This window comes from Amborella trichopoda, chromosome 3 (assembly GCF_054954075.1).
Source record: "Amborella trichopoda isolate Santa Cruz 75 chromosome 3, AtrichopodaSantaCruz75HAP2 v2.0, whole genome shotgun sequence".
NCBI lineage: Eukaryota > Viridiplantae > Streptophyta > Magnoliopsida > Amborellales > Amborellaceae > Amborella > Amborella trichopoda.
In genome coordinates this window covers 58,271,980-58,297,327 of record NC_142338.1, presented here as the reverse complement: position 1 = coordinate 58,297,327, position 25,348 = coordinate 58,271,980, and the positions used below count along the sequence as shown (strand labels likewise).

The 25,348-nt window shown below is 36.0% G+C and overlaps 2 protein-coding genes across 4 annotated transcripts; one reads left to right on the top strand and one right to left on the bottom strand.

Moving 5' to 3' along the window:
- Window positions 1–890: 890 nt before the first annotated feature.
- Window positions 891–6,130, top strand: LOC18429615 (VAN3-binding protein). 2 transcript variants are annotated; one of them, XR_016051950.1, is made up of 7 exons: window positions 891–1,230; window positions 1,569–1,679; window positions 3,205–4,595; window positions 4,741–4,944; window positions 5,094–5,143; window positions 5,352–5,409; window positions 5,694–6,130. XR_016051950.1 is itself a non-coding variant. In XM_006838898.4 (7 exons), exons 1-7 carry the CDS (start codon window positions 892–894, stop codon window positions 5,900–5,902), a joined length of 1,353 nt encoding a protein of 450 aa, XP_006838961.3. In that variant the 5' UTR covers window position 891; the 3' UTR covers window positions 5,903–6,130. The 2 variants fall into 2 exon arrangements, 1 of the variants encoding a protein (XP_006838961.3); XM_006838898.4 differs by having other exon boundaries at window positions 3,205–3,586.
- A 9,093-nt stretch (window positions 6,131–15,223) lies between these two features.
- Window positions 15,224–18,920, bottom strand: LOC18429614 (protein LIFEGUARD 2). 2 transcript variants are annotated; one of them, XM_088861719.1, is made up of 5 exons: window positions 18,338–18,920; window positions 17,677–17,960; window positions 16,897–17,010; window positions 16,083–16,240; window positions 15,224–15,625 (listed from the first exon to the last, which is right to left on the bottom strand). In XM_088861719.1, the coding sequence occupies exons 2-5, from the start codon at window positions 17,948–17,950 to the stop codon at window positions 15,419–15,421; spliced, it is 753 nt and encodes a 250-aa protein (XP_088717845.1). In that variant the 5' UTR covers window positions 17,951–17,960; window positions 18,338–18,920; the 3' UTR covers window positions 15,224–15,418. The 2 variants fall into 2 exon arrangements, with proteins under 2 accessions (XP_088717845.1, XP_006838960.1); XM_006838897.4 differs by having other exon boundaries at window positions 17,695–17,960; window positions 18,338–18,912.
- Between the last annotated feature and the right edge of the window lie 6,428 nt (window positions 18,921–25,348).

The following is a 25,348-nucleotide window of genomic DNA, read 5'->3' as shown; positions in this document are numbered from 1 at the left end:
TGTATAAAATTTAATGATGATTTTTTGAGACTCTATCCACGTGAATGTGGAAGGGTCTCATAAGATCGTTACCCTACTAAAAAACATAAAAATGATATTTTCTAATGTATTTTTAAGATGCAATTTAATTTTAGATTCTAAGATTTTATCTTGCAACCCAGTATAAACTTTTTCCAAAACAAAAATAATCAAATTTTCATTTGAAAACCAAAGTTTCGTCGAAAAGTTTGTTCGTCTAACATTTCGGTCGCGGCACCGTCCCCGGTCTCCACTTTCGAAATGGAAATCGAAGGAGAAATCATCACAAATGTAAAATGTGGCAATACGGTCATTGTGCACATAAGTAAGGGTATTATGGTCATTTGTCGTTTCCGGCACGAGCGGAAAGATACTACGATCCCCACCCCGTCGTCATTTTCATCCCCAAGACGCCTGAAAGGGGAAGAGAGAGAGAGAAACAGTGCCTGCAAATTTCGATAAGGAGAGAGAAAGCGAAGGCTACCCAGTAAAAAGCAGAGGAGAGAGAGAGAGAGAGCCATTAAAAAGCAGAGAGAAACGAAGGCTACCCAGTAAAAAGCAGAGGAGAGAGAGAGAGAGCCATTAAAAAGCAGAGAGAAACGAAGGCGACAACATAGTCGAGAGAGAGCAGAAATACGCGATGGCGGAATTAGAAAGTAGAGAGAGAAAAACGATGGCAGTCGCAAAAGAAAAAGAAAGAGAGAGAAAACGAAACTGTTTATTGGGATAGGGGGCAACGCTATCAGAGAGCGCTCAGATAGTGGCAGTGAATATTTTTCTTTCTCTGACATTCCGCCTCGTTTGTCTCGGCCCCTCCTCTCTTTCTCTCTCTCTATATATACAGAGCTTAACTCCATGAACCCAGACCCTTCAATGGAAGAGGAAGAGAGCATCAACCGTGGACGAACCAGTTCCAGCTCTGCAACTGCATGTTTCATGGAGGAAGAAGAGGCCTCTGCTCATCGTCTGTCCTCTACATTTTATCCACCTGAAACTCCAAAAGAACCAATGGAGTTTCTGGCCAGGTCGTGGAGCCTCTCCGCTCTTGAGGTTTCAAAGGCTCTGCGGAAAGGTGGTCCTAATGGCTCCATGGCTATACTCGAAGAGAATGGGGGAGAAGCAGAGGAGGCTGCATTGGTGGCTACTAATCCTTTCACATTTGCCTCTTCTCTCACTTCACAGCTTGTGATGGAGCGGATCATGTCTCAGTCTGTAAGTGCTTAGAGAGAGAACGAGTGATCGAGCGTATTAGATAGTGAGTCGGAGCGCTCAAATGTTGGCTTTTGATGCTTGGTTTTTGGTTTTGTTCCTTCTTATTGAGTTTTTTTTAAAGTTTTGCGTTCTTCTCCCCTCGTAACATTCTCTTCTCTGTTTCTAGTTGCTTCCTCTCTTTCTCTCTCTATTTTTTTATCCGAGTTGGGTTTTTTTTGCTCATTTTTTTCTCTTGAAATTATGGGTTTTCCTCTTATTTTGTAACTTGCTCTGTGTTCTTCTCCATTTTTGTAGATTTTAAGCTTTGATATACTGATTCATTGGGTTTTTGCTTGCAGCAAGAAGTCTCCCCTCTTACTTCAGGGAGACTGTCACACAGCAGCGGACCATTGAATGGATCCTTCACCGACAGTCCTCCTCTTTCACCTTCTGAAATGGACGATTTGAAGGTTCAATTTCTTCCATTACCACTTTCTCTCTCTTGGCTTTCTGCTGTGTTTTCGATCTCTCGCCTTGTTTGACTGCTTCTTTCTCTCTCTTTGGTCTTGTCTCTGCCCTTCCGCCTGCGCTGCTTCCTGCTTCCCTATCTCTGTTTATTTTCGTCACATTCTCTCTCTCTCTTCGTTTTCCACTTTATTTTCGTCTCTTTCTCTCTCTTCGATTTCCTCTCCCTCTTGTGTCTCTCTTTACCCTCCTCTCTTCCCGTTTTCCCCTTCCCATGCCACATCTGCATTACACTCTACTTTATCCATGAGATTTGCAATTTTCGTCCTATTCTCCGAAAGAGACCAAGGCATCGAATCCATTGCCTTCGATGCTTGCGGATGTCGTGTTTCTCTCAACTTCTAATTTTTTTCTGCAAAGTTCTTTATTTTATTTAGTTGTTCCCAATTATTCCTTCTCTCTCCATAAGTTTTAATATCTTTCACATGTTATCCTGTTTGGACGTGGTTTCGTGACCTGAACGCTTTCGTTTCTTGTGCAGTTCATGAAATTCTCGCCACGCTTTCTCTCTCTAAAACTTAACAATTGAGTACTACTGTCTATCCCACACGAAACCCTGTACTGAAATCCTGCCTCCTGCATTCGCCAAATCCTGGCCCAATAGCTTCTCTCTCTAGAACACAGCAACTGTTGGTTTAATTGCATCGAAACGAAGTTCCTGAATCAGGTTTTCTCGCCCCAAGAAAAATAACCCTTTTTTAACCCGAGTTGTCAAAACTTGATATAAGTGCGAGAGAGAAACCCTGCGCGCTGTATTTCTTGCAATAGAAGCTCAATTACTCTCTCTCCTGTCATTTCATCTCTGCTTACTAAAACTTGAAATCTTCTGTACATACCATTGTATTCGTAGTTTTGCAAAGGTAAAAATACCAGTAAAAATGATTTTTATTTTGTTTTACACATCCACGTAACTACTGTCCTCAAGAATAGGACACTCGGTGGTAACTTACATGTGACAAGTTGCCTTCATAGTTTATTTTTTCTCAGACATTCAGAAAGGTAACCAATTAATTCTCTTGTCCTTCCGTTTATCGTTACCGAGTCATGTATCAGTTATTTGTCCTTGGTTCCTGCTCTGAATCCCAGAGAAGATAAATACTGTTTTTTTGGTGTAAAAAATCATATTATTGGTGAATAAATCCACTATAAATCAAGCAATATAAATTCTTCTTTATTAGGAATGCATGGGCAACCTCTTAATTTCACTGTATCTCTCATATTGCCCTGACAAGAATTTAAATATCTGTCAGTCTAGCAATTCTCCAAATTTTCCATTGTGTTAATTGGTTTGCCCCCAAAGCATAAAATGGTAAAATTCATTTACAAAAGAGGACATGTTGCCCCGCTATGCAATCTTTCAAGTTTCTTCCCCTTGAATTCCTCCAAATTGTTATGTTTCTACAAGGCAGCAGTGAAAATTGATCTTTTTTAAAATTTCCAATTCTTAACAAAATCCATTCTATGTCACAGTTATGTAGATTAAGCAACACCCTCAAGGCTCAGCAACACTACAGAGGGAAGACTGTGGGGCGATGGCTCAAGGACAGGCGAGAGAAAAAGAAAGAGGAGTCACGTGCCCAGAACGCACAGCTGCATGCAGCCGTTTCAGTGGCTGCAGTGGCTGCTGCAGTGGCGGCGATAGCTGCTGGAACAGCCGCCGCCAACAAGGGCGAGGGCCAGTCGAAGACCGACGCGGCAGTGGCGTCTGCAGCTGCACTTGTGGCAGCTCAGTGTGTGGAAGTGGCCGAGAGCATGGGGGCAGATAGGGAGCACCTCGGCTCGGTTGTGAGCTCGGCTGTGAATGTTAGGTCACCTGGTGACATCCTCACCCTCACTGCTGCCGCGGCCACAGGTACCTCTGAGGGCAGTTTGGTCATTGGGGTAGTATGGATATTTATGCAATAATGTTTCAGAAGGGTTATTATAACACTTGGGGGGTAGCTTCAAAATATTTGTAGTGTTGGTTGTCTGTGATGGCCATGTTGGTTCGTGGGTAGTTAGTTTCTGTTATCTTTTGGAGAATCATGGTTGGTTTTGAAGGGTGTTTTTGGTCTTTTCATTACGATAATGTGTACCATAATTCGGTGCAAATTGGTCTATGGTACTCCAGGCTATATTCAGTGCTTGCATTGGATTTGAGCTAGGACTACTGTATGGCATAGTCCATGGGTTTAGATTCCCTTACGGTATATGGACCCACTAGTCCTGCTTTTTTATTTGGAGCCTGATATGAAGTTGATCATCTTCTCTTGACTCATTCCCTTTTAATGAGAAAAAAACAAAGGAATCTCTAATGGAAGTTGGTTTTTAAGTAAATTAAGGTTGAGTGAGGCTAATAATTGGGCATTTTGCTTGCTGAAAAGTGAAAACACGTGGTCTATTGGTCAAGCCCTGGTAGCCGTTGTCTGCTAGGGGTAGAATTGTCAATTTGTCTTGTTGTTGTTTGAAAGGGAAAGAGCATATGGTGTGTTGGTCAAGTTTCCCGAAGAGCTTAAAGTAGCTGAAAGCCTAGTTTTCATCTCACATGCAGCGAACCAAGTGGAATGTTTGGGCAGAAGTGTGCTATTTTTTGACTGTAAGAGCAGTGGTTTGAAAGCGAAGGAGCATGGTGCTTCTTGTTAAATTTGAAAATAGCATGGTGGCATGGTCAAATTTCCAAAAGATAAAGACAAAGGCAGAATAGCCCATAAACCAATGCTTAAACAGTGTATAAAGGAAAAGTAGCGGGAAGAAAGAAATCAAAAGCAAATTCAATATGGGGTCCAAATGTTTCTTTCTTTCTTTCTCTCCATCTTCTTTGGCTTGCTGCTTTCTCTAGCCATGCTTTTCTTCCTCGGTCCTGTTTCTTCTCTATGATTTGGGTCCGATTAGTGCTTTGTCTCTCTCTCTTTAATGCTGTTCTCTCTCTTTATCTTATCTGTTCTTCTTTCATACCTTTTTATCTCTTACTTTATTGAAACTGGGGTCTTATTTTTTCGATCTCTTTTTCTTTTGAATTCTATGCAGCCCTTCGAGGTGCGGCTACACTGAAAGCGCGAGCTTTGAAAGAGGTTTGGAACATTGCGGCTGTGATCCCTGTTGAGAAGGGGATCCCACACCAGGCAGAGTCAGGGTTTAGTGGGGAATTGGTTACAGAAGACAAGGTGGTGGGGCTTTGCACTCAAGAACTGGTTGCTAGAGGAGGCGAACTTCTCAAACGCACTAGAAAGGGTAACTCTTGTTGCCTACAGATGTTTTATACTCTGTTCCCTCTGCTTGATGTTTTCTTCGCTTATAGGTTGCCTAATTTCATGTGTTACTCTGTTTGTTAGCTCATTGAATTTGGCTTAAGACCACTATCTTTTGCTTTGTAACACCAGGGGACCTCCACTGGAAATTTGTTTCGGTTTATATCAACAGATTGGGCGAGGTATGAGATCACGTTTTAATCATTTCTTCACTTGAAAAAGATAATTTTTGGACCTTTCATTGCTGCACGAATGTTTTGAGTCCTCATTTTATCTTAACTTCAGAATGAAGTGATTCCTTTATTTCTATTTGCAGCCAGCTAAATGCACTTTAACTGCTGATTTCTAGCTAATATATGGCTAACTCATTTTTCACTTTACTTTGTTCAGGTCAGTCTTAAGATGAAGAGCAGGCATGTAGCAGGGACCATAACCAAGAAAAAGAAGAGTACGATATCTGTCCCGTACAAGTCCTCTCTCTCTCTCTCTCTCTAACCAAGAAAACGGACGAGTACTATATCTGTCCCATACAATTCCTCTCTCTCTCTCAATTTCAAAATCACTGCAATTCCACATCATTTGGAAAACAACTGAACTGACTCTTAGTCTATGTCCCTCCAACCTCTCTCCCCCTCCCCTCCCCTCCCCTCCCACCTTTCTCTCTCATTTATTATCTCAGAACACTATAGAATCGCCCAATTAATCAACAACTGCTGTAATTATGAATTTCAGACATTGTATTGGACGTGTGCAAGGATGTTGCTCCTTGGCCTGGTCGACCTTTGATAGAGGCAGGAGAGCGCCCCAGATACTTTGGCCTGAAAACTGCTGCGCGTGGGGTTGTAGAATTCGAGTGTCAAAATAGCAGGGAGTATGAAATATGGACCCAAGGAGTTTCAAGGCTACTAACTATTGTCCGAGAGAAGAAACGCCATGCCTAAAATCAATGTGCAATCCAATCTTTGATGCGATTTTCTGTTCAAGTTTTGTTGTGATCAAAGTCCCAAGGTTTAAACAAAGGCATATGGGGCTTTTGTAATGTCGCTTTGCTTCGACAACCCCCCACTTTTGTACTAGGGCAAAATGAAGATTTCCTATAGATTGGGGCTTCTTGTATTGTAAAATGTAATTATTTTAGTGGTTTATCAGTGAATTAGTTTTTGATGGCCTTTAGTTTTTCTCAGTGTATAGTGGAACAATCAGAGCTTGAAACTACATATAACTGTTTCCTGGCATTCCATCGTGATCTCTTCCTGTTGAACTTTCTAAAAAATTAAGCCAAATGAATATCTGCAATAAGAACTTGATTCATGGCCATGTGGGATACCCTGGTGTTTGACATCAAAAGCAAACAAGCCACATCACAGTCTGGATTGGATATTGTTAAGACTTGAGAGGATGGGTCACTCTTGTTGTCTAATTAAATATTGTTAAATGGTAATTTCGGATATTCCTCTCGATTAAAGGCATTTTAGGTGATCTTTATATTTTTATTGTATATCTACGCTGTCCTATGCATCTCATATCATAGGATAATTCTTTAAGCTCTGTAGTATTAGAAAGCAATCTATCATCTCCCGGTTGACATGTTCTTAGGGCAAGGGTTTAGTACTCTTCTTAGGTTTGGAGCCACTAAACTTGGAGATGCTGATCGGATATGAATATTGCTATTCTTATCGTTTAGGTCTTGTTCTCCCTTTTTGATTGAGAACTAGTTTTCTTTCTTATTTGTATTTTGGTTTCTGATATTCGGATTTTGACATCCGCAAGATTTCTTGATCTTCACATCTATATCTTATGCCAGTATATGTCATTCTCTATTAATTGATTGTTATATATCCTATTTGTTTTATTTTGCGGTTTAGATCTATGGTGATTTCTCCATGATTCAGAGTATGTGATTGATTTTTTCCAATGGTCATGGCCTGGCGGGGCACATGAGCATTTGTGTTTTGTTTATATTTTTCTAATTTTGTCCAAAATTTGGGATCAGTGCTCGGGGTTTTCTAAAATTTTTGGGATTGTTAATTGATCGAGGGTTTCATTCTGGATATTTATCCATTTTGTGTTTAAAACGAATAGCACTCCTGCTGGTGTTATCTTTTGCCCATTTGACTAGAATTTTTTGCATCAGGGCTTTGATCACCATTTTCAAATTTCCTTCGTTGGATATCTATTTTTTTTAAATTTTTTGGGCAAGTAAAAAGTGGTAAAGTGAGTGTGGATTTGGGCCCCTACTTTTTGATGAGAATAGAGTCTTACACTTCACCATAATGTCAAGTGCTAACCAATTAAATTCAGACTCTTTTCCTCATTGGATATCTATTTGCTCAGCTAAATGTTTTATCCTTTCGTTCCATCAATGTGCTTGTTAAAGTTCCCCAATTGCCTCCCTATGCCCACTGAGCATCATATCATTATTTGGTTGCAATGGCATCGGACACGCATCCTGTTGCCGTGATGGTCTTTTTTTTTACTGCAAATTTCCTCTTCGAATAAGGCTTATTACTGCAAATTTCCCCTTCGAATAAGGCTTATGGGATACATGGATGGGTCGGTTAAGAATCCCAAAGTTTACTAAATGAGTGGCATATTGGTAATGCCAAGATTTTAACTTGGATTACTAAGTTGTACATCGTACCATTACAATCCAACTTGTCAGATTTCACACGATAAAAGAAGCCGCAAACTCTATGCGCAATCTGTCTCAGAATGTCAAAGTGGGGCGACAATTTGTTCTAGAGTTCCCTACAATCATGATGATGAGGTATTAGGACCACTTAGCCTTGATGACGCCCTCTTTTCCAGCTGCACGTGCAGTTATCTTTCTTTGCTGTAGTGATCCCAGTGCCTTAAGTAGATTTAAATCGCGTTGAAAGCCGATTTTCAGTAGATCAATAGTCCGTTTTTTGGAGGAAATCATTGCTCACACTTGATTCCGCCTTCCCGCATTCATCATGGAGGAAACTTGGCCATGGTCTCTTACGAGCCTTCAGTCCTAGGTTCAAGCCGTGGCGTAGCATCACTCATTTACCACATGGGATCCTCCTCCATTTCACCAACAGTCCGTGCTGATTCACTGTCTGTCCTCTGGTCATTTAAAGAATGTTTGCCCTAAGTTGAAGGCCAAGGGATGGTCTGAGTTAGCTTCAGAGTGGTCATCTCCACCTGACTGACTTCTCCTACAAACCATGAATACTGGTTCATTGTGGTCTCTCCAGCCATGCCTATTGCTTCCGCTTCAAGTATGACTTTCCCCTTCAATCTGTGATTCTAAGGGTTTCTCGTCACATGACCTCAAATGGGTCTCTTTTGGTACGCCCTACCATTGTCCTCAACTGACCCTTTGGCTATTTCAAGTGTTGGATCTATAGATTCTCACTCATATCCGACCTAAAATTTGTGATGTTTTTACTTGTCCCACATATTTCAATTGATCTTCTCTCAATTTGTAGGCTTACCGACCTTGGTATGCTTGATTTGAGAAATTTAGTGAAAATGTTGCGGCATATGGATTTCAACACAGTCATGCAAATCATTATATATTTATCTGGAAACGAGACTCCAAGATAATTTGTCTTAGTTGTATATCTTGATGATATTGTCATTAGGGGATCAAGAAGGAATTAGTAATTTGAAGAGGCATGTTGAGAAAAAAATATTCAGGCTAAGATATTTTCTAGGTATTGAAATGGCTAGATCAAAACATGGCATTAGCATGTCACAAAAAAAATGTACACGATTGATTTAATAACAGGTTAGAATGTTAGGGGCCAAACGAGGTAATACTCCTTTTGATTCAAATACAAAATTATTAGTTCTTATGGAGGAGTTTGAGGATCCCAGACGGTACAAAAGATTGGTAGGAAGGCTGATTTATGCGCTCTCAAAGGATTTCCCACTAGGATCCTATTCGTAGAATTTTTGAGATACCATAAGGTAGCTTCAGGTATAGGCTGATGTACAGGTCAAATAATTATCTAATCATAGAGGGTTGCTCAGATGCTGATCGGCTAGTTTTCCAACTGATAGATTGTCTACCATATATTATTGTACAATAATTGCTAAAAAATTGGTTATATGAAAAAGTAAGACATAAAATTTTGTAGCTTGATCAATTTTTGCATAGACTAAATATAGAGCAATAACATACATTACATGTAAATTGATCTGACAGATGATATTGCTGCAGAAGATGGGGTTTACTTTTGCTAAGCCCATGACGACGTATATAACGGGCAGTTCAATGTTTCATGAGAAAATAATATATATGAAGATAAACTGTTCTTCGCTAGTAAGCAGGTGTTCCTCCATATAACAAACATCGTCATCAAAGCTCATAGTCATAATTTGTTGTTTCAAGTAGAGCATAAGCTCTAGCTTGAGGGGAACGAAAAAAAGTCCTAATTACCCTCTAATTCTCATTTCTTTTTAATTTTTATTTTTACGTTTATTTTGGGTTAATACTGCCATTGTATCATATTTCAATTTGTAAAAGGCCGTTTTAATCACAAGAGAGTCATTATCACCCCCAACCATATACCATTAAACCATTTACCATTATATACCATTAAACCATTATCACAAGAAAGTCATTATAACCCCCAACCATTGATGCCAGATTTAATCGAGTCGAGTTAGTAACATGTAACCACCCGACTTAAAATTTGATAGGAAATATTGTGAACTTATACTTAAAGGGTGCGGTTTGTATAGAGCCGAGGATCTAAACAATCAAAATAAATGTACCTTCCAATAGTGTCGAGAAATGTGATTTCAATACTGAAAATCTTTTTGATTGCCTTAAAATATATTTTCATCTTTAATTGTGAAATTTAAAGCTTCAAAATAGTGTAGATCAAGCATATCTATAAAAACTTGAAAAAATGATGATCCAAAAATGCGTTAAAAGATGCATTATTTCCAGAACATCAAATCCTTTTTTTTTTTTGTCCATACATCTAAATGTCGAGATGATCAATTTGAGTATATTTGAGCATTGAAACTACCTCTAATGAAATTTTTGTTTAGAGGCCTGGCTTTATATAAACTTTTTTCGGACTTAAATAGCCTCTTTGTAAACTTATTTTTTATTAATATAAAAACAGTTTAAGAGATACTCTCATCACCTTCCTTTTTGCTCCCTCTTCCTCTTACAAAAGTCGACCAGCTTGTAGGTCTGAGAGATTAAGGCCATAGTTAGCAAGTCACCGTTTAAAACACAATTTTCTGAAGTATGTTTGGATTCTGAATTTTTTAAAAGATCTTCAAAAAATCGTATTTTTTTAATAGAATAGATATAAATCCGTATTTTATCTCAAAAACAAAAAATTCTCCTTATAACTTTATTTATTCATTAACTTAATATTATTAAATTTTGATTTAAAGATAAATACATTAACAGTGGGAGTAAATTAAAAATCTAGATTTAACAAAAAAATTCCATCAAAAATTTCACCAATGAATTCCATGAAAAAAGTGTACGAAAAAATACAAACAATAAATTCTTAAAAAAATAAAATAAAAACAATCATATATATTAAAATAATAGGTAGACTGGAGTAACCTAATAAAAAAATCTATCTTTTTTTAAACCAACATCATTCTTAAACATTCTTAAAATAATAGGCAGATTTGGAAGAGTGACCTAATAAAAAATCTATATTTCTTTTAAACCCACGTCTTTATAAAGAGCAAGAGAAATTCAATGATACTCAAAATTTAGGTAGTTAGGAATTCAGTGCACGATTAAAATGTTATTTTTTTTATGCATAAAGAAGTTTGATTAATTTCATATTTTATTTTTGTGTTTTATTGATGTATACAACATAGCATTTTAGATGGACCACTAGTTTATATATTTAGGTGTTTGTGTTTCTTTTAATTAGCTAAAATACTATCTTGAGGGTATTTTTTTTTTTTTTTTTGAAAAAAAATTCTATACCTTGATTTATAATTCTCGTTATTTACTAATTACTTCTTGTGTTTAATACTGTTATTATTTTATTTTGCACTCCCAATAAATCTACAATATGTTTTGTAATGTGATAACAGAATAAACATTGACATTGGATTTATTAAAAGTTTCAACAAAAAAATTACTAAATATTACTCTAATGACATTAGGGAGGCTAAAAAATTATATTTTAATAGCTTTAATCTATCTATACAATAACTATAAATCATAATCTCATATTGTCACATCTTTATATATCCGATCAGTATATTTTTTTGAATTAAATCCAAAATATTTACGATTTTATATCTTACCTTATTTTTTACCTGATTTTTTTATTCGGACTTTGATTTTTTTATTCCAACTTTTTAAAAATAAAACCAGATCATTATCGATGTTTTGGTCAGCCAAGATACTATTATTCTCTATCTCGCTAACCATGATTGAGACACCGTATAGTACGTAACGTGTGTAACTTCACCGAGAAATACAAGATTGACATTTAACCAATGGTTTAAAAACCGGAACGGTGATCCGGATAGGGCTTTTCAAAAATCGATCCGGATCGGAGAATCTGCGATCCGGATCGGAAAATCGGCGATCCGGATCGGAATCGGGTGAATCGGTTAGAATAAAGCTTCAAAAAAATCCGAAAAAATTATTAAAATTCATTATAAATATTGTTTTTTAGGAATTCAATAAAAAATGAGGGTACTCCATTAAGAATTTTCATGTTTTTGAATGAATATGCGAATATTGATATGTTCTTCCCCTGCATGAACCGCCATTCAACATTTAATTTACATCACACAAAAGGATAAACATAGAATTATCATGGAATAAGTATATCAACATACATGGACTACAATAAAGCATAAAATTAGTAACTTACGATCTAAATTAAGATGTAAAAAGTTTAAATTAACCTGACAGTTCAAAAAGAAAAATAATCACCATATGTAATGATAATATGTTGCGGTAGTTCATGTAGTCATATTCGTTGTTATTTGTTATTGCAAAAGGACAATAATATTTTCGTACATATCAATTACAAACATTTAGAATAATACAAAATGCAAGCTCCAAACATGGCTACAACTCAATTATCAAGAACATACATTTTTTGCATTAAAAAATTAATAATAAAAACAATTCTTCAAAGAGCCGGCTAACATCAGTCATTCCAACTAAAAAATCCATGAACAACAGATAAAAAAAATACAGTTTTGTATTGAAAATATAATAACATGCATTTTTTTGCATAAATAATCCATCAACATACAATTTTTTCAACAAAAACTTTAGCAATAAAAATTTAAAATATGGTTTAATACCTCATGATAATTAAAACCTTGTCACGATTTTCACATCTTTTCGGAAAATCATCATTTTTCAAAAAATTCGATCATGGAAAAAAAAAAAAAAAATTTACAGCAAACTCAAACAATAAAAATTTAAAATTGGGTTTAAATGTTTAATACATCATGATAATCAAAACTTTATCACGATTTTCACATCTTTTCGAAAAATCATCATTTTTCAAAAAATTCGATCATGGATAAAAAGAAATAAAAAAAAAAAGTACAGCAAATTTTCAAAAAATTCGATCATAGATTAAAAAAAAAAATTAACAAATTTTCAAAAAGTTCGATCATGGATTAAAAAAAAAAAATCATAAATTTTCTAAAAATTCGATCATGGATTACAAAAAATTCGATCATGGATTACAAAAAATTCGCTCATGGATTACATAAAATTCGATCATGGATTACATAAAATTCGATCATGGATTACAAAAAAAAAAAAAAACATAAAAAAACAAAAAATTCGATCATGGATTACAAGAACAGAAAAAAACAATTCGATCATGGATTACAAAAAATTCGATCATGGATTACAAGAACAGAAAAAAACAATTCGATCATGGATTACAAAAAATTCAATCATGGGTTACAAAAAAAAAAAAAACACAAAAAATTCGATCATGGATTACAAGTAAAAAAAACAAACATTTCGATCATGGATTACAAAAAAGTCGATCATGGATTACAGAAAATTCTATCATGGATTACAAAAAATTCGATCATGGATTACATAAAATTCGATCATGGATTACAAAAAAGTCGATCATGGATTACAGAAAATTCTATCATGGATTACAAAAATTTCGTGCCTGGATTACATAAAATTCGATCATGCATTACAAAAAAAAAAAACAAAAAATTCGATCGTGGATTACAAAAAAAGAAAAAAACAATTACATCATGGATAACAAAAAATTCAATCATTGATTACAAAAAACTCTATCATGGGTTACATAAAAAATAAAAAACAAAAAATTCGATCATGGATTACAAAAAAAAACAAACATTTCGATCATGGATTACAAAACATTCGATCATGGATTACAAAAAATTCTATCATGGGTTACAAAAATAAAAAATAAAAAATAAAATTCGATCATGGATTACAAGAAAAAAACAAACATTTTGATCATGGATTACAAAAAATTCGATCATAGATTACAAAAAATTCTATCATGGGCTACACAAAAAAAAAAAAAAAAAAAAAAAAAAAAAAAAAAAAAAAAAAAAAAAAATTGTTCTTCACAGAGTCGGTTTACATAAGCGATTTTAACTAAAAAATTCACCTCCAAGTGAATAAATTACATCCAATTGACTATATTTTCTGATAAACAACAATATAAGGAATCAAAAACCTAAATTTTTAACACATTATTTCAAATATATCATGAAAACAAAATCAAAAGGCGGAAAAAAAAAAAAAAAAACAGCGGAATTTGGTTCCACAGGCATCTCACTGTTCATATCAAATTTCTTGCTGTAATTGATCAGATTACGTAAAATTGAAAATTTTAAATCATACTAGACACAATAAAGATTAAAAACCCTAATTATTGAACTCATTTTGTTCAAAATATGCCGTGAAATAAATCAAATGGCGGAAAAAAAAAAAAACCCAAAGTTCTTACCTGTTTTTGTGAACCGAAGCCTTCAATCTCCAAAAAACTCTGTTTTTCTCAACGATTATCACAAATTAGTAACAAAAGCTTTTGATTCACAGCTTTAAGATCAATATGCCTACAAATTTTGAAAGATTCATGCCCTATTTGGCATGAAATTTCAGAAATGACGAAAACCCTAAACCCCGAATTTTTCTTGATAAAAAAACAACCAATTTTTCCACCATTTAATCCTTAAAAAATCTGAATAAAGCTGTTTACAGCCTGCAAAACAGATCACATGCCGAAAAAAACAAAAAAAATGATCAAAAAATGACAAATTTGAAAAAATCCGTGAAGAACACTGTGCAACCCGTGTTCTTCACGGACTCGCCGATTCCGCACAGTGAATCGGCGAGTCACTGTGCGGAATCGTCCGGTTCTCTTTAGAACCGGAAGATTCCCGGTTTTTGAACCGATCCGGTACCTTTTTCGTGAATTCCGAGTCGAACCGGGCGAATCCGGTTCGACTCGGCGATTTTTTAAACGCTGCATTTAACCACGCAGTTATGACTACATTTATTGTCGTCATTGACGACGATTCAGATGTAAAAATGCACTTATTAATCTCAAAGATCTGCGCTTTTCCTTAATTAATCTCAAAGATCCACATATGCACTTGGGTTTTCTCACATCCGGCTAAGCATTCCAACTCCGCTCTTCTTTCCATGCAGTCCACCAGTACGTAAGACAAGTTAAAATGTTGTACCGCAATAGTCGCTTTCGACCGACATGATTTGAGCCTTGGCGTGATTCATTTTCTCCAATTAACGAATCATTTTCTCATCATCAATGGCTTAGACATTGACAATTAGCGGGCCGCTCATCCACCTTCCATCCCAATCTGGATCTATCAGATTGGTGATGTAGATGGTCAAATCATAGATCCAGAAAAATTTAAAAATAAATGAACTAAAATAAAAATTCAAACACGAGTTTGTAGTAGGATAAGGGAGGGGACGAAACATTAGCTAAAAGGTTCACCTAAACCGGGATCCATACCGGTGCTACATCCGAACGCGCTCCATATCACAAATCGCTTTGCCCTCGAAACAAAGTTCAAACTACTTGGGGACCGTCAAGCGGTTCATTTTAAGCGCATACTTTTTGCACCTCACATGTTACTGACTACTGAGTCGGTCACTTCATCATGAGGAGTATTAGGTGTGGCAATTATGGAACATTCCACATCAGGAGGTCGTTGGCTTCATTTTGCAACGCAAGACCGCAGCCTCACTCACTTCCACATTTTCCTTCGTTTCTATTTTTTAAACATGTACACTCAAAACCAAATCAGAACAATGCATTTCCTCATTTGCCAAAAGAGAATATAACTCAAAAAGGGTGGATGAAATCACAGAGAAGGTGACTGGAGTCATATGTACACATCTTTCTACATACAAGCAGCTTGTGAAGGTATGAGATGATAAGTGTGTAAGATCTCTTGCATTCAAGATTCAGAAGTATCCTCTCTCTTGTTCAAGATTCAGAAGCACTGAAGAGGGTCAGAAGTAACAGGAAAAGATTGATAACATCCAAGTACAAGGCGATAGCAGCCCAAATGTATTCATCATAAGTGTGGCGCTTGATCAGATTATCGGTGTCGTAGATGATGTATCCGCAGAATATTAGCGCTCCAATGGCACCATACACCATCAGTCCTATCCTCCCCATGGGAAAGAAGAGCTAAAATTTCAATTCACAGCCACACCACAATTAATATCAACTCACATAGATCGAAATAGCACCATCATCATCAACTCCACTCTGATATCACGGTCAATTGTAAGGGGAAAGAGCCTTTTTTGTTTATTTGAACGTTAAGAAAGAGCAGCAAAAGAAAGCCGATCTCTCTCAAACAACTCAAATAAGAACAGAACACTCCCTCAATGTCTAAATCATCCAGTCACAGAAAATATAGCGCTCATCTCTTGGAACATCTCTAAGAGAGACCTTAGCAACCATCTGTGGAACATCTCTAAAAGACAGCCGTCTTTTTGTTGTGTGTGTGTGTAACATGCGTGGAGATTCAGTACGGAAGTAATTTGAAGATGTTTGAATCATTTGCAAAGTGCAAACAAAGATATATTTCACCATGAACCTTGTCAAAGACACTTCACAACACTGAGTCTCGGGATTTTACCTGAATGATCCCAAAGACAATGAGAATTATGAGGGCTGAGAAGAGTAAGGGGCCAACTTTACTGAAATCTTTCCCTCTCCTTGCAGCCCAGAAAGTATAAAGCGTGAGGCTCACCACCGCCACAGCCGCCAATATTACAGCCTCAAGTATGACCCTCCCTGTTAAGAGAGACATAAATCAACTTTTAGAGAGGTGTAACACCATGCTTTAGAGAGGAGTAACACTATGCTTCAAGAGAGAGGAATGAACAAAACACCACCACCACCAAAATGTCATGTCCTCTTTTCATGGTTCACGCAAATCTAGAAATTGAATATCGCGACCGCGGTTCCCTGTTACCGTAACCAAATTCTCGATCATGGAGATGGATCGAGGACCCAAACACTTATCACTCACTTGCAAATCCATCTCCATCCCAAAATGTTTGGTTTTGGAGCTTCAGAATAGGTGAAAAAGTGGACCAAATATAAGAATTGCACTTGGTTTTTTCGATCTCGAAATTCCCTTTTTTGGATTATGTTAGCAGAGTCCAGCAAATGGAATGCACTTTCAACACACAAGGAAAAAAAGGAGCTCAAGAGTTCAACATCAAGGTAGAGTAATTACTGACTTTAAGATCGCCATTTCTAATGCATCATTGTAATGCATTGAAAGGATGCAGTATAAGAAAAAACTAGGCTTTACAGAAATAGAAACAAAACAGAACCACTATCAGAAATTGGATTCTCAAGTGAACAACAGTTGGGGAAAGAAACATGACATAAAAGAGTTCTCGGCTGCAGAATGAAAATTAGGGTTTGTCTTTGTACATTACCTTTGGAAAAGGCGCATGTCAAGCCCACTGCGAAGCTGATGCCAATTGTGAAGAGGCCCAGCAGGACGTAATTCAAAGGATGGGTCTGGTGATAGTAAAACAGAGGGCAAAGCACTACAAAACACCAAAAAAAAAAAATTAATTCACAAGGAAAAAATGCTAAAGGACAGCATATAAAGGAAAATTTTTATACGAGGTGCCTCAAAACTCATTGGTCATTTGAAAAGGTTGATTCGTTATTAGAAAACCCTCCACTTGATCATTTTCAATTCATTATATATAAATACAAAAGAAAAGTTGAACTTCAAATATTAAAAATAGTATCTTGTAACATGTTATGTAGACCGTCCCTTGCCAAGATATTTAAGTGGTCATAAATTCCCCAGATCCACTCCGTTTTTTGATCTTTCAATTTCATAATAGGGTGAGAAATACACTTTAGGGCGATCATAAGAGTTTCGACTACTTAAAATAAATCTTATAGCGAGATTTTCAGGTGGAGCTTACCGTGATTGATTAATATTGACACCTTACACAAACCTAAGCCAAATATAAAATACAAGAAATACAATAAACATTAAAATTCAAGACAGAGAAACAATTAAAATTCAAAAAACAATCCAACATCAAATAAAACAGAGAAACAACCATAAAAACTAAAGACTAAGGGGTACACGAACAAAACCAGTGTCAAATACATGAAAGAACTAATCAACATAACTCAAGACCACGTGATAGTCGAGAACAAAACAATATCAAATACGGGAGAAAAACAATAACCAAGAGTAAGGAATCTACTGAGAAATGGGAATATGATAGTAAAGATGTAAAGGCCTAAGCCAGCGGAGGTGGTGGTGAAGAATCGAGGAATAGGATCCACAAACACGACCAGGCTTGCCACAGCCACAGTTACTAGCAATTGGACGGCCAGGATGGAATAGACCTTCCTGATAAAGGCCCATCTCAATTCAGGGCTCTCAAGCATCGTAGGATAGAGAGGAGCCGCTCCTCCCTCCAGATCTCCCATTTTCCTTTGAGGCATTGGTGGCCACATCTTGATTCTCCTAAAAAACAGAGAAAAAAAAAAAAAAAAACCAATAAGAAAAACCGCTTCTCTCTGTAAAACAACATTCGGGGATGAAAAATAGAAAACCCAATAAGAAAAAAACCACTCGAAAAGAGCGAAACCCAAAGGGAAGAAACCACTCCTCTCTCTAAGAAACAAGAAATTTGGAGATGAAGAGAAACCCAAAAAGAACAAACCACTTATTTTTTACAGAAAATTGGAGATAAAAAGAGAAACCCAAAAAGAACAAACTACTTCTCTCTCCAAAAAACAAGAAATTGCGAATGAATCGTAAACCCCAGCAATAAAAACCGCCAATTGGAGATGAAAAGGAGTGATAAATTAGGATCTCTAAGAGAGTTGGAGAGAACTTACAGGAAGAAATCACTATTTGGGTTTTGTTGGGGGATGCTGAGAATTCAAACGGAAAGTTGCAGAACAAGAATGGGAGACTCTCCTCAGGAAAAGAGAACTTATAGTGAATAATGGCAATGAAGTTCTTGAAAATTTCCAACTAATAAGATAAAGAGAGATTAAACAACAGGGTTTTCTTTTCTGGAAAAAACTCCAGACTAAGAGAAGGTCAAATTTCCAGAGGATTCCTACATAGTTTTGCTTGCAATTGAGGTATTCTGATTCCTGTTTCCCTTGGCGGTTGGTTTGAGGATTTTTTGAGGGCATTGACAGCAATTTGGAAAATGCGGGATGGCTCTAGGCTTTGAACCCGATGCGTTGGAAAGTTCCGGAATTATCCGTTATGGTATACGTGGCTTGTTCAGTTCTCGCCATGTAGGATGCAGGCAAGTATTGTGTGTCCAATGTCCGGTGTATTCCCGCGCCTTCTCTTACCTGCTAAGAGAAGGGTCTCTCCGGCAGCGGGAACCGAGATTTCCGATCTCAGGGGGCGAAATATTCGGTGTAGCGTGCGGTTTCTATAAGGTTGCAACAAACAATCCAATTAGAGCACATCTCCAAATTTTATCGTATGTAGTTTTGGCGTAAATTTTTTTTAAAATTGTTTAAAAAATTATTTTTATATCTAATTATAAAATTTTAAACTCCGAATGGTTAAAATCAAGTAGATATATAAACATATGAAAATCTTAAAAATAGACGGTATAGATAATATATTGTAAGATGTATTATTTTTGGGGCTCAAATTTTTTTTTTTTATATATTCATACATCTCAGTGTCGAGATGGCCAATTAGAGAGTCTTTCAACAGCAAAACAACCTTTTATGATGGATTTTTGAAGTGAGTAATTCTATATTTGAAGGCTGCAACTTTATATCAACTTTTCCCTTCGCTGTATGTAGCTCTACGCAATTATTTTTCCTCAATTTATTTTTGGGGAAAAAGTTGGGTGCAGTTTATATAGAGCTTAGTCTCTAAATAATCAAAGAAATATTTAAAAAAAAAATGGTTTCAATACTGGAAATCTTTGTATTAGCTTTAAAATATATTTTTATTTTTAATTATAAAATTTAAAACCTAAAAAATAGTGTAGATCGAGAAGATCTATGAAAAATTGGGGGTAAAAAAATGAGATGCACTATTCCAAAACTTGAAATCTATTTTTTTTTTTTTTTTCTCATGTCCATGCATCTTGATGTTGAGATGATCAATTTGAGGATATTTGTGCATCAATACAGCTTTTTCTAATGAATTTTTTGAGATGGGCTCTAATTTGATTGTCGAGAGCCTCAGCTCTACATAAACTTTTTCCTTACTTTTTTAATAATACAAGGAGGTGACACTCACTCTTATCCATTAGATTTTAAATTGGGTGGTGGTAAGAGTGTATTGCTTTGACTCAAAAGTTCAAAGAAAGAAATTTTTCGAACTTCATAACTCATCGAAGCCATCCAATTTGACATCTAATAGTTGATAATAATTGTAATCTCTTTGAAAAAAGATAAATGATATCATACTATACAATCCCTAATTTTAGAAGGAAAAAATTTATATAGAGCCGAGGCTCTAAACAATCAAATTTGAGCCTACCTAAGAAAAAAATTAACTAGAAGAGGTTGTTTTGATGCTCAAATATCCTCAAATTGATCATCTTGACACCAAGATGTATGGACATAAGAAAAAAATGGATTTCAAGTTTTGGATATAGTGTATTTTGTAACGCATTTTCGGACTGTCAATTTTCAAGATTTTCAAGTTTTCATAGATACATCGATCTACACTGTTTTTGAAGCTTCAAACTTTATAAATAAAGATGAAAATAAAATTTAAGGCTATTACAAATATTTTCAATATTGAAACAACATTTCTCGATACTATTTGAAGGTAGGCTCTAATTTGATTGTTTAGAGCCTAGGCTCTATACAAACCACACCCTTTTTAAAAAGCTTTACGCATATATCTCCATTAATTTCCATTATTGAAGAAATCTGTCTTCAAATTTCCGTTGCTTTATTGATGTCCGTTTTCTTTTGTTTTTTTTAAATAATAAAAATCACTTAACACCTCGAAGGTTATAAATTCCTCTTAGAACCAAGAGTACAATTTAAGACCTCGAAGGTCCGAAGTCCAATCTGGACTCTTTGATCAACTTCAGTTGCCATAGACTGGACTTAGGACCTTGAAAGTCCTTGAAATTAGTACCCCATGAGCATGCTCAACTATCTCATGGGGTTTCTAAGTTTATCCTGAACCCTTAGGAGCCATGTAAAGTGGTTTAAAAAATGGATCGGTGATTCGGATAAGCCATCTCAAAAACCCATTTAGATCGGCGAATCGGTGATCTGGATCAGGAATCGACTGAATCAGTCGGATTAAACCTTAAACAAAATCTGAAAAAATTATTAAAATTCATTATAATGTTGTTTTTTAGGAATTCAATAATAAATGAGGGTACGCCATTAAGAATTTTCATTTCTTTGCATGAATATACGAATATTGATATGTTCTTTCCCTGCATGAACTACTATTTATCATTTAATTTACATCACACAAAACGATAAATATAAAATTATCATGGATTAAGTATATCATCATATATGAATTACAATAAAGCATATAATTCGTAATATACGATTTAAATAACAGACGACGTCATTCTTCATCTTGGTCACGCTGGTGCCATTGATTGAATTCGCGTGACAATTCATTGGTTCGATCTAAAAACAAATCATCCAAATTAGTGGGCACCTGATTATACCAAAATCCCTGAGTGTTAGTGTTTTGTTTTGGTCTTAATCCATAATCCCCAAAGCTTGTCCATCCTTCAAGTTCACCTACACTATCGTGCTCATCACTACCCTCTTGTTGTTGGGACTCGTATGTGAATAATTTGGCTGAGATTGGGTGACCTCAGAATCATCATCTCTCTCATTTTCCCTTAGACCCCCGTCCCACTTCCCCTCATTTGGTGCAATATCACCGACATCTCCGACGAATTGTGGATACGTTGGCGGGCTGCTTCATCTTTCATTAAGTTTTGACTATTGGGTTTGGCCTCAACAAATCTTAAAGATCTTCCACCCTTTCGCCGATATGGATGGGATACTTTTCCTTTTGGTTTTGACCGGTTTGGAACAACTCGGTATATTGACTATAATGGATTCGCAAATGCTTTCATATGGTTTGAATAGTTGGATTATAGGCTTGTTTGGACGATTTAAATACACGCAGATGGTCGCATCATATTCATGTTTGACTAGTGTTTTAAAAAATGTTGGGTTATAAAAAAAATCCCTGATCCAGTTCACCATATTTCGGTTCCCTTAATATCTGGGGGAAGTATCTTAAAAAATCACCGAGTCCACACGGAATAAGACGATTTGAATCGAGAATTGGTCATCCCGTGTCTCTTCTTCCAGGAATTGCCCGATTCAAGAGAGAACTGGAGGATTTTGCATAGTAAGTCCCCCGGTTCTTCGTGTCGACTCAGGACCCACCCATTCTTCTACTGTCAAGGGACATTTTTGTAAATTTTGGGGGGCATTTTTGTAAATTTCGGGGAATATGAGGCAAAATTCGTCAGAGAGAACCGGAGGATTCTGCATAGTGCGTCACCCGATTCTTCGCGTCGACTCAGGACCTGCCCATTCTTCTACAGTTAAGGGGCATTTTTGTAAATTTTGGGGAAATGCGAGGCAAAATTCGTCAGAGATCGAGAGTCCATTTGGTCTGCACACTTCACGAGGCAAAATTCGACAGAGAGAACTGGAGAATGCTGCATAGTAAGTCACCTGATTCTTCGCGTCGATAGAGAACCAGAGGATTCTGCATAGTAAGTGTCGCTCGGTTCTTCGAGTCGACAGAGAACCGGAGGATTCTGCATAGTAAGTGGCCCGGTTCTTCGCGTCGACAGAGAATCGAAGGATTCTGCATAGTAAGTGGCTCGGTTGTTCACGTCGACAGAGAACCGGAGGATTCTGCATAGTAAGTGGCCCGTTTGCATAGTAAGTGTCGCCCGGTTCTTCGGGTCGACAGAGAACCAGAGGATTCTGCATAGTAAGTGGCTCGGTTCGCATAGTAAGTCGCCCGGTTCTTCTCGCATAGTAACTGGAGGATTCTACATAGTAAGTGGACCGATTTGCATAGTAAGTCGCTCAGTTCTTCGCGTCGACGGAGAATTGGAGGCTTTTGCATAGTAAGTCGCCCGATTCTTCGTGTCGACAGAGAACCGGAGGATTCTGCATAGTAAGTCGCCCGGTTCTTCGTGTCGACAGAGAACCGAAGGATTCTGCATAGTAAGTCGGCCGGTTCGTATAGTAAGTCACTCGGTTCTTCGTGTCGACAGAGAACCGGAAGATTCTGCATGTATATAGTATATTAAGTTGCAAGTGCTATACTTTTTATTGCGTGCGCTCATTGTGTGGATGGACGCGGGTTTGAATCCTCTCGTTGATGAACTGTTTTTTTTTCTTCTTTTTTTTTGTCAAATTATTTTCTTATAAAAAAAATAAAAGGTTTTTTTGTAAAAAAATAAAAATAAAAGGGTTTTTATCAATTTTGCTTTTTGTCAAATTTTTTTCTTGTCAATAAAATAAAAAGTTTCGTATAAAAAAAATGAAATTTTTTGTCAAATTTTTTTCTTATAAAAAAAGTTAAAGAATTTTTCTAAAAAATAAAAATAAAAGGTTTTTATCAATTTCGCTTTTTGTCAAATTTTTTTTCTTATCTACAAAATAAAATTTTCGTATAAAAAAATGAAATGTTCTTATCAATTCTTTTTCTTGTGAAATCAAAAAAATAAAAAATAAAAATTTATTGTTAAAAAAATAAAAAGTTCTTATAAAAAACAATACAGCAAATATTTTTGTCAAAAGAACTTATTTCTTACTTTTTTGAAAATAAGTTCATATTTTTGTCAAAAAAATGCATTTTTTATTTTTTTCAAAAATACAACAAGTATTTTTGTTAAAATAAGTTCATACAGAGAAAAAAACCTAAATATTCACATATTGATGAAAAAAATAAAAAATTATAATGTAGTACCCCGATTTCTTTTTGGATTATTAAAAAACAATATTTATAATGAATTTTAATAACTTTTTTAATTTTTTTTAAAACTTAATCCAACCGATTCGGTCAATTTTGATTCGAATCATCGATTCACCAATCGGGATGGATTTTTGGGGTGCCGATCAGAGCACCGAACCGTTATTTCCGAGTTATAAGGGAACCGCCGACGATTCCGTACCGTAGAAATGTCTGTTCCTTTTTTTGCCCTTTTCCTCAACAAAAAGCTACAAAAACAGTGGTGAAATCTTACTTATAGTGATTTTTTTTCGGGCCTTATCAAATCAGTTACAGAAGAAAATTATTGATCAGTGTCTATAAAATGACAATTGCAATGAATCAATTGCAAAGCACTTTGTTTTTTGAAAATTTGGGATAAACACTTGGGGATTTTGTGCGGATTGAGGGTATCTGCCATTCTGTGAAATTGGTAGCCATTTCACCACCGATTTGGCTCAAATATTTTTTAGATGGTCGTGGTAAAAGTTAGAACCAACTCCAATCTACATTCTTCAATTTCTGATAAATTGAAACATGGAATCCTATATCTTCCTCAAAACTTTTCTGATTTGTTTCACTCGTGGTTCATCAAAACCTTCAATCGATCTCCTTGGGACCATTGATTATTCGAATATCAGTGGGAGTTTCGATCTACAAGGACTTAGCTTTCATCTGAATCCGGTAATGTTAATGTTTATTTTGTATTGTTGTTACGTTTTTTTTTTGGGTCATAGCCGCTGTTAATCAACGGCAGCAAATTAAATCCGCCAATTTATTGATTTCCACTCTTATTTTAAATCAAATTTCTTCAAATTTATTTAAAAATAATCGTGGACAACCTATCGACAATAATATAGATCCAATATAATAGATCTACATGAATAACCCAATGGATTGGGCGCAAAACTGTGCTCGGTTTTGGAGGTTCTGAAATTTTTTTTTTTGAAAATTTATTGAATTACTAATTAATATGATGGATTTTGATGCATTTGATACTTGGTATGGTTTTTTTTAAGATTCCGAGTTTCTTTTATTTTCTTGTAAGTATCCCTAATTTTATTGCTCAATTTCCAAATTTCAGGAAGAAAATATATTTTTAAAGAAAAATATGATGTAGTATTGATTTCAGCGGAAAATTCATATTTTTAGGATAAATTGTCGCTATCTTGAAAATACAATTTTCTCAAAAGAAATATCCTTAAAATATTTTATAATAGGGATATTCATGAAAAAAATATCATTTTTAAGATAAAAATCATTTTTTGTAAAAAACTAAAGTGTTCTCTTAATGGGGTGTGACCTACCCCAAGGTCGGACCAAAATCGCACTATAGTCCCTCCTCTAGCATGGAACCGAATGAGTTGTTTAAACGGTGGGAGGGAGGAGAGTAACAATTTCCATATGCCTCGAGCTCCTGATCGTTGGATTACCCTCAGGCCACCAAATATCTGGTGGGATATTATACTTGCAGCAGATAACCTGAGCTCACAGCTGGCAGTTCTAAGTGGCAAGTCTCTACTACCATTTCCCCAAGAGCGCAAGGTTGTGTGTCCTAAGCACTTTGATTGGAGGTGACTCTCACACCTACTTGAGAGATTACTCTCTCCAAAATATAAGCTCTCAATGCCTTATAGAGGTAAAATGAATCTAGGCCCCAGTGCGTCAAGCACCCGGATTCAGTCTCTCTCTCTAGCTCTCACTGAGTAGAAGATTCTTGGCTTAAAGCTTTGAAAGGCCACGTAGCCAACAACGCCACCATACACCCTAGGCTTCTATATGCCTCACTTTAGATTACCCTACACCTTAGGTTTCCATATACCTCACTTAAGACTATACTACACCCTACCCAAAATCTAATTTTCAGGAAAAATATAAAATGCAAGAAATAATATCATGAGAAATAT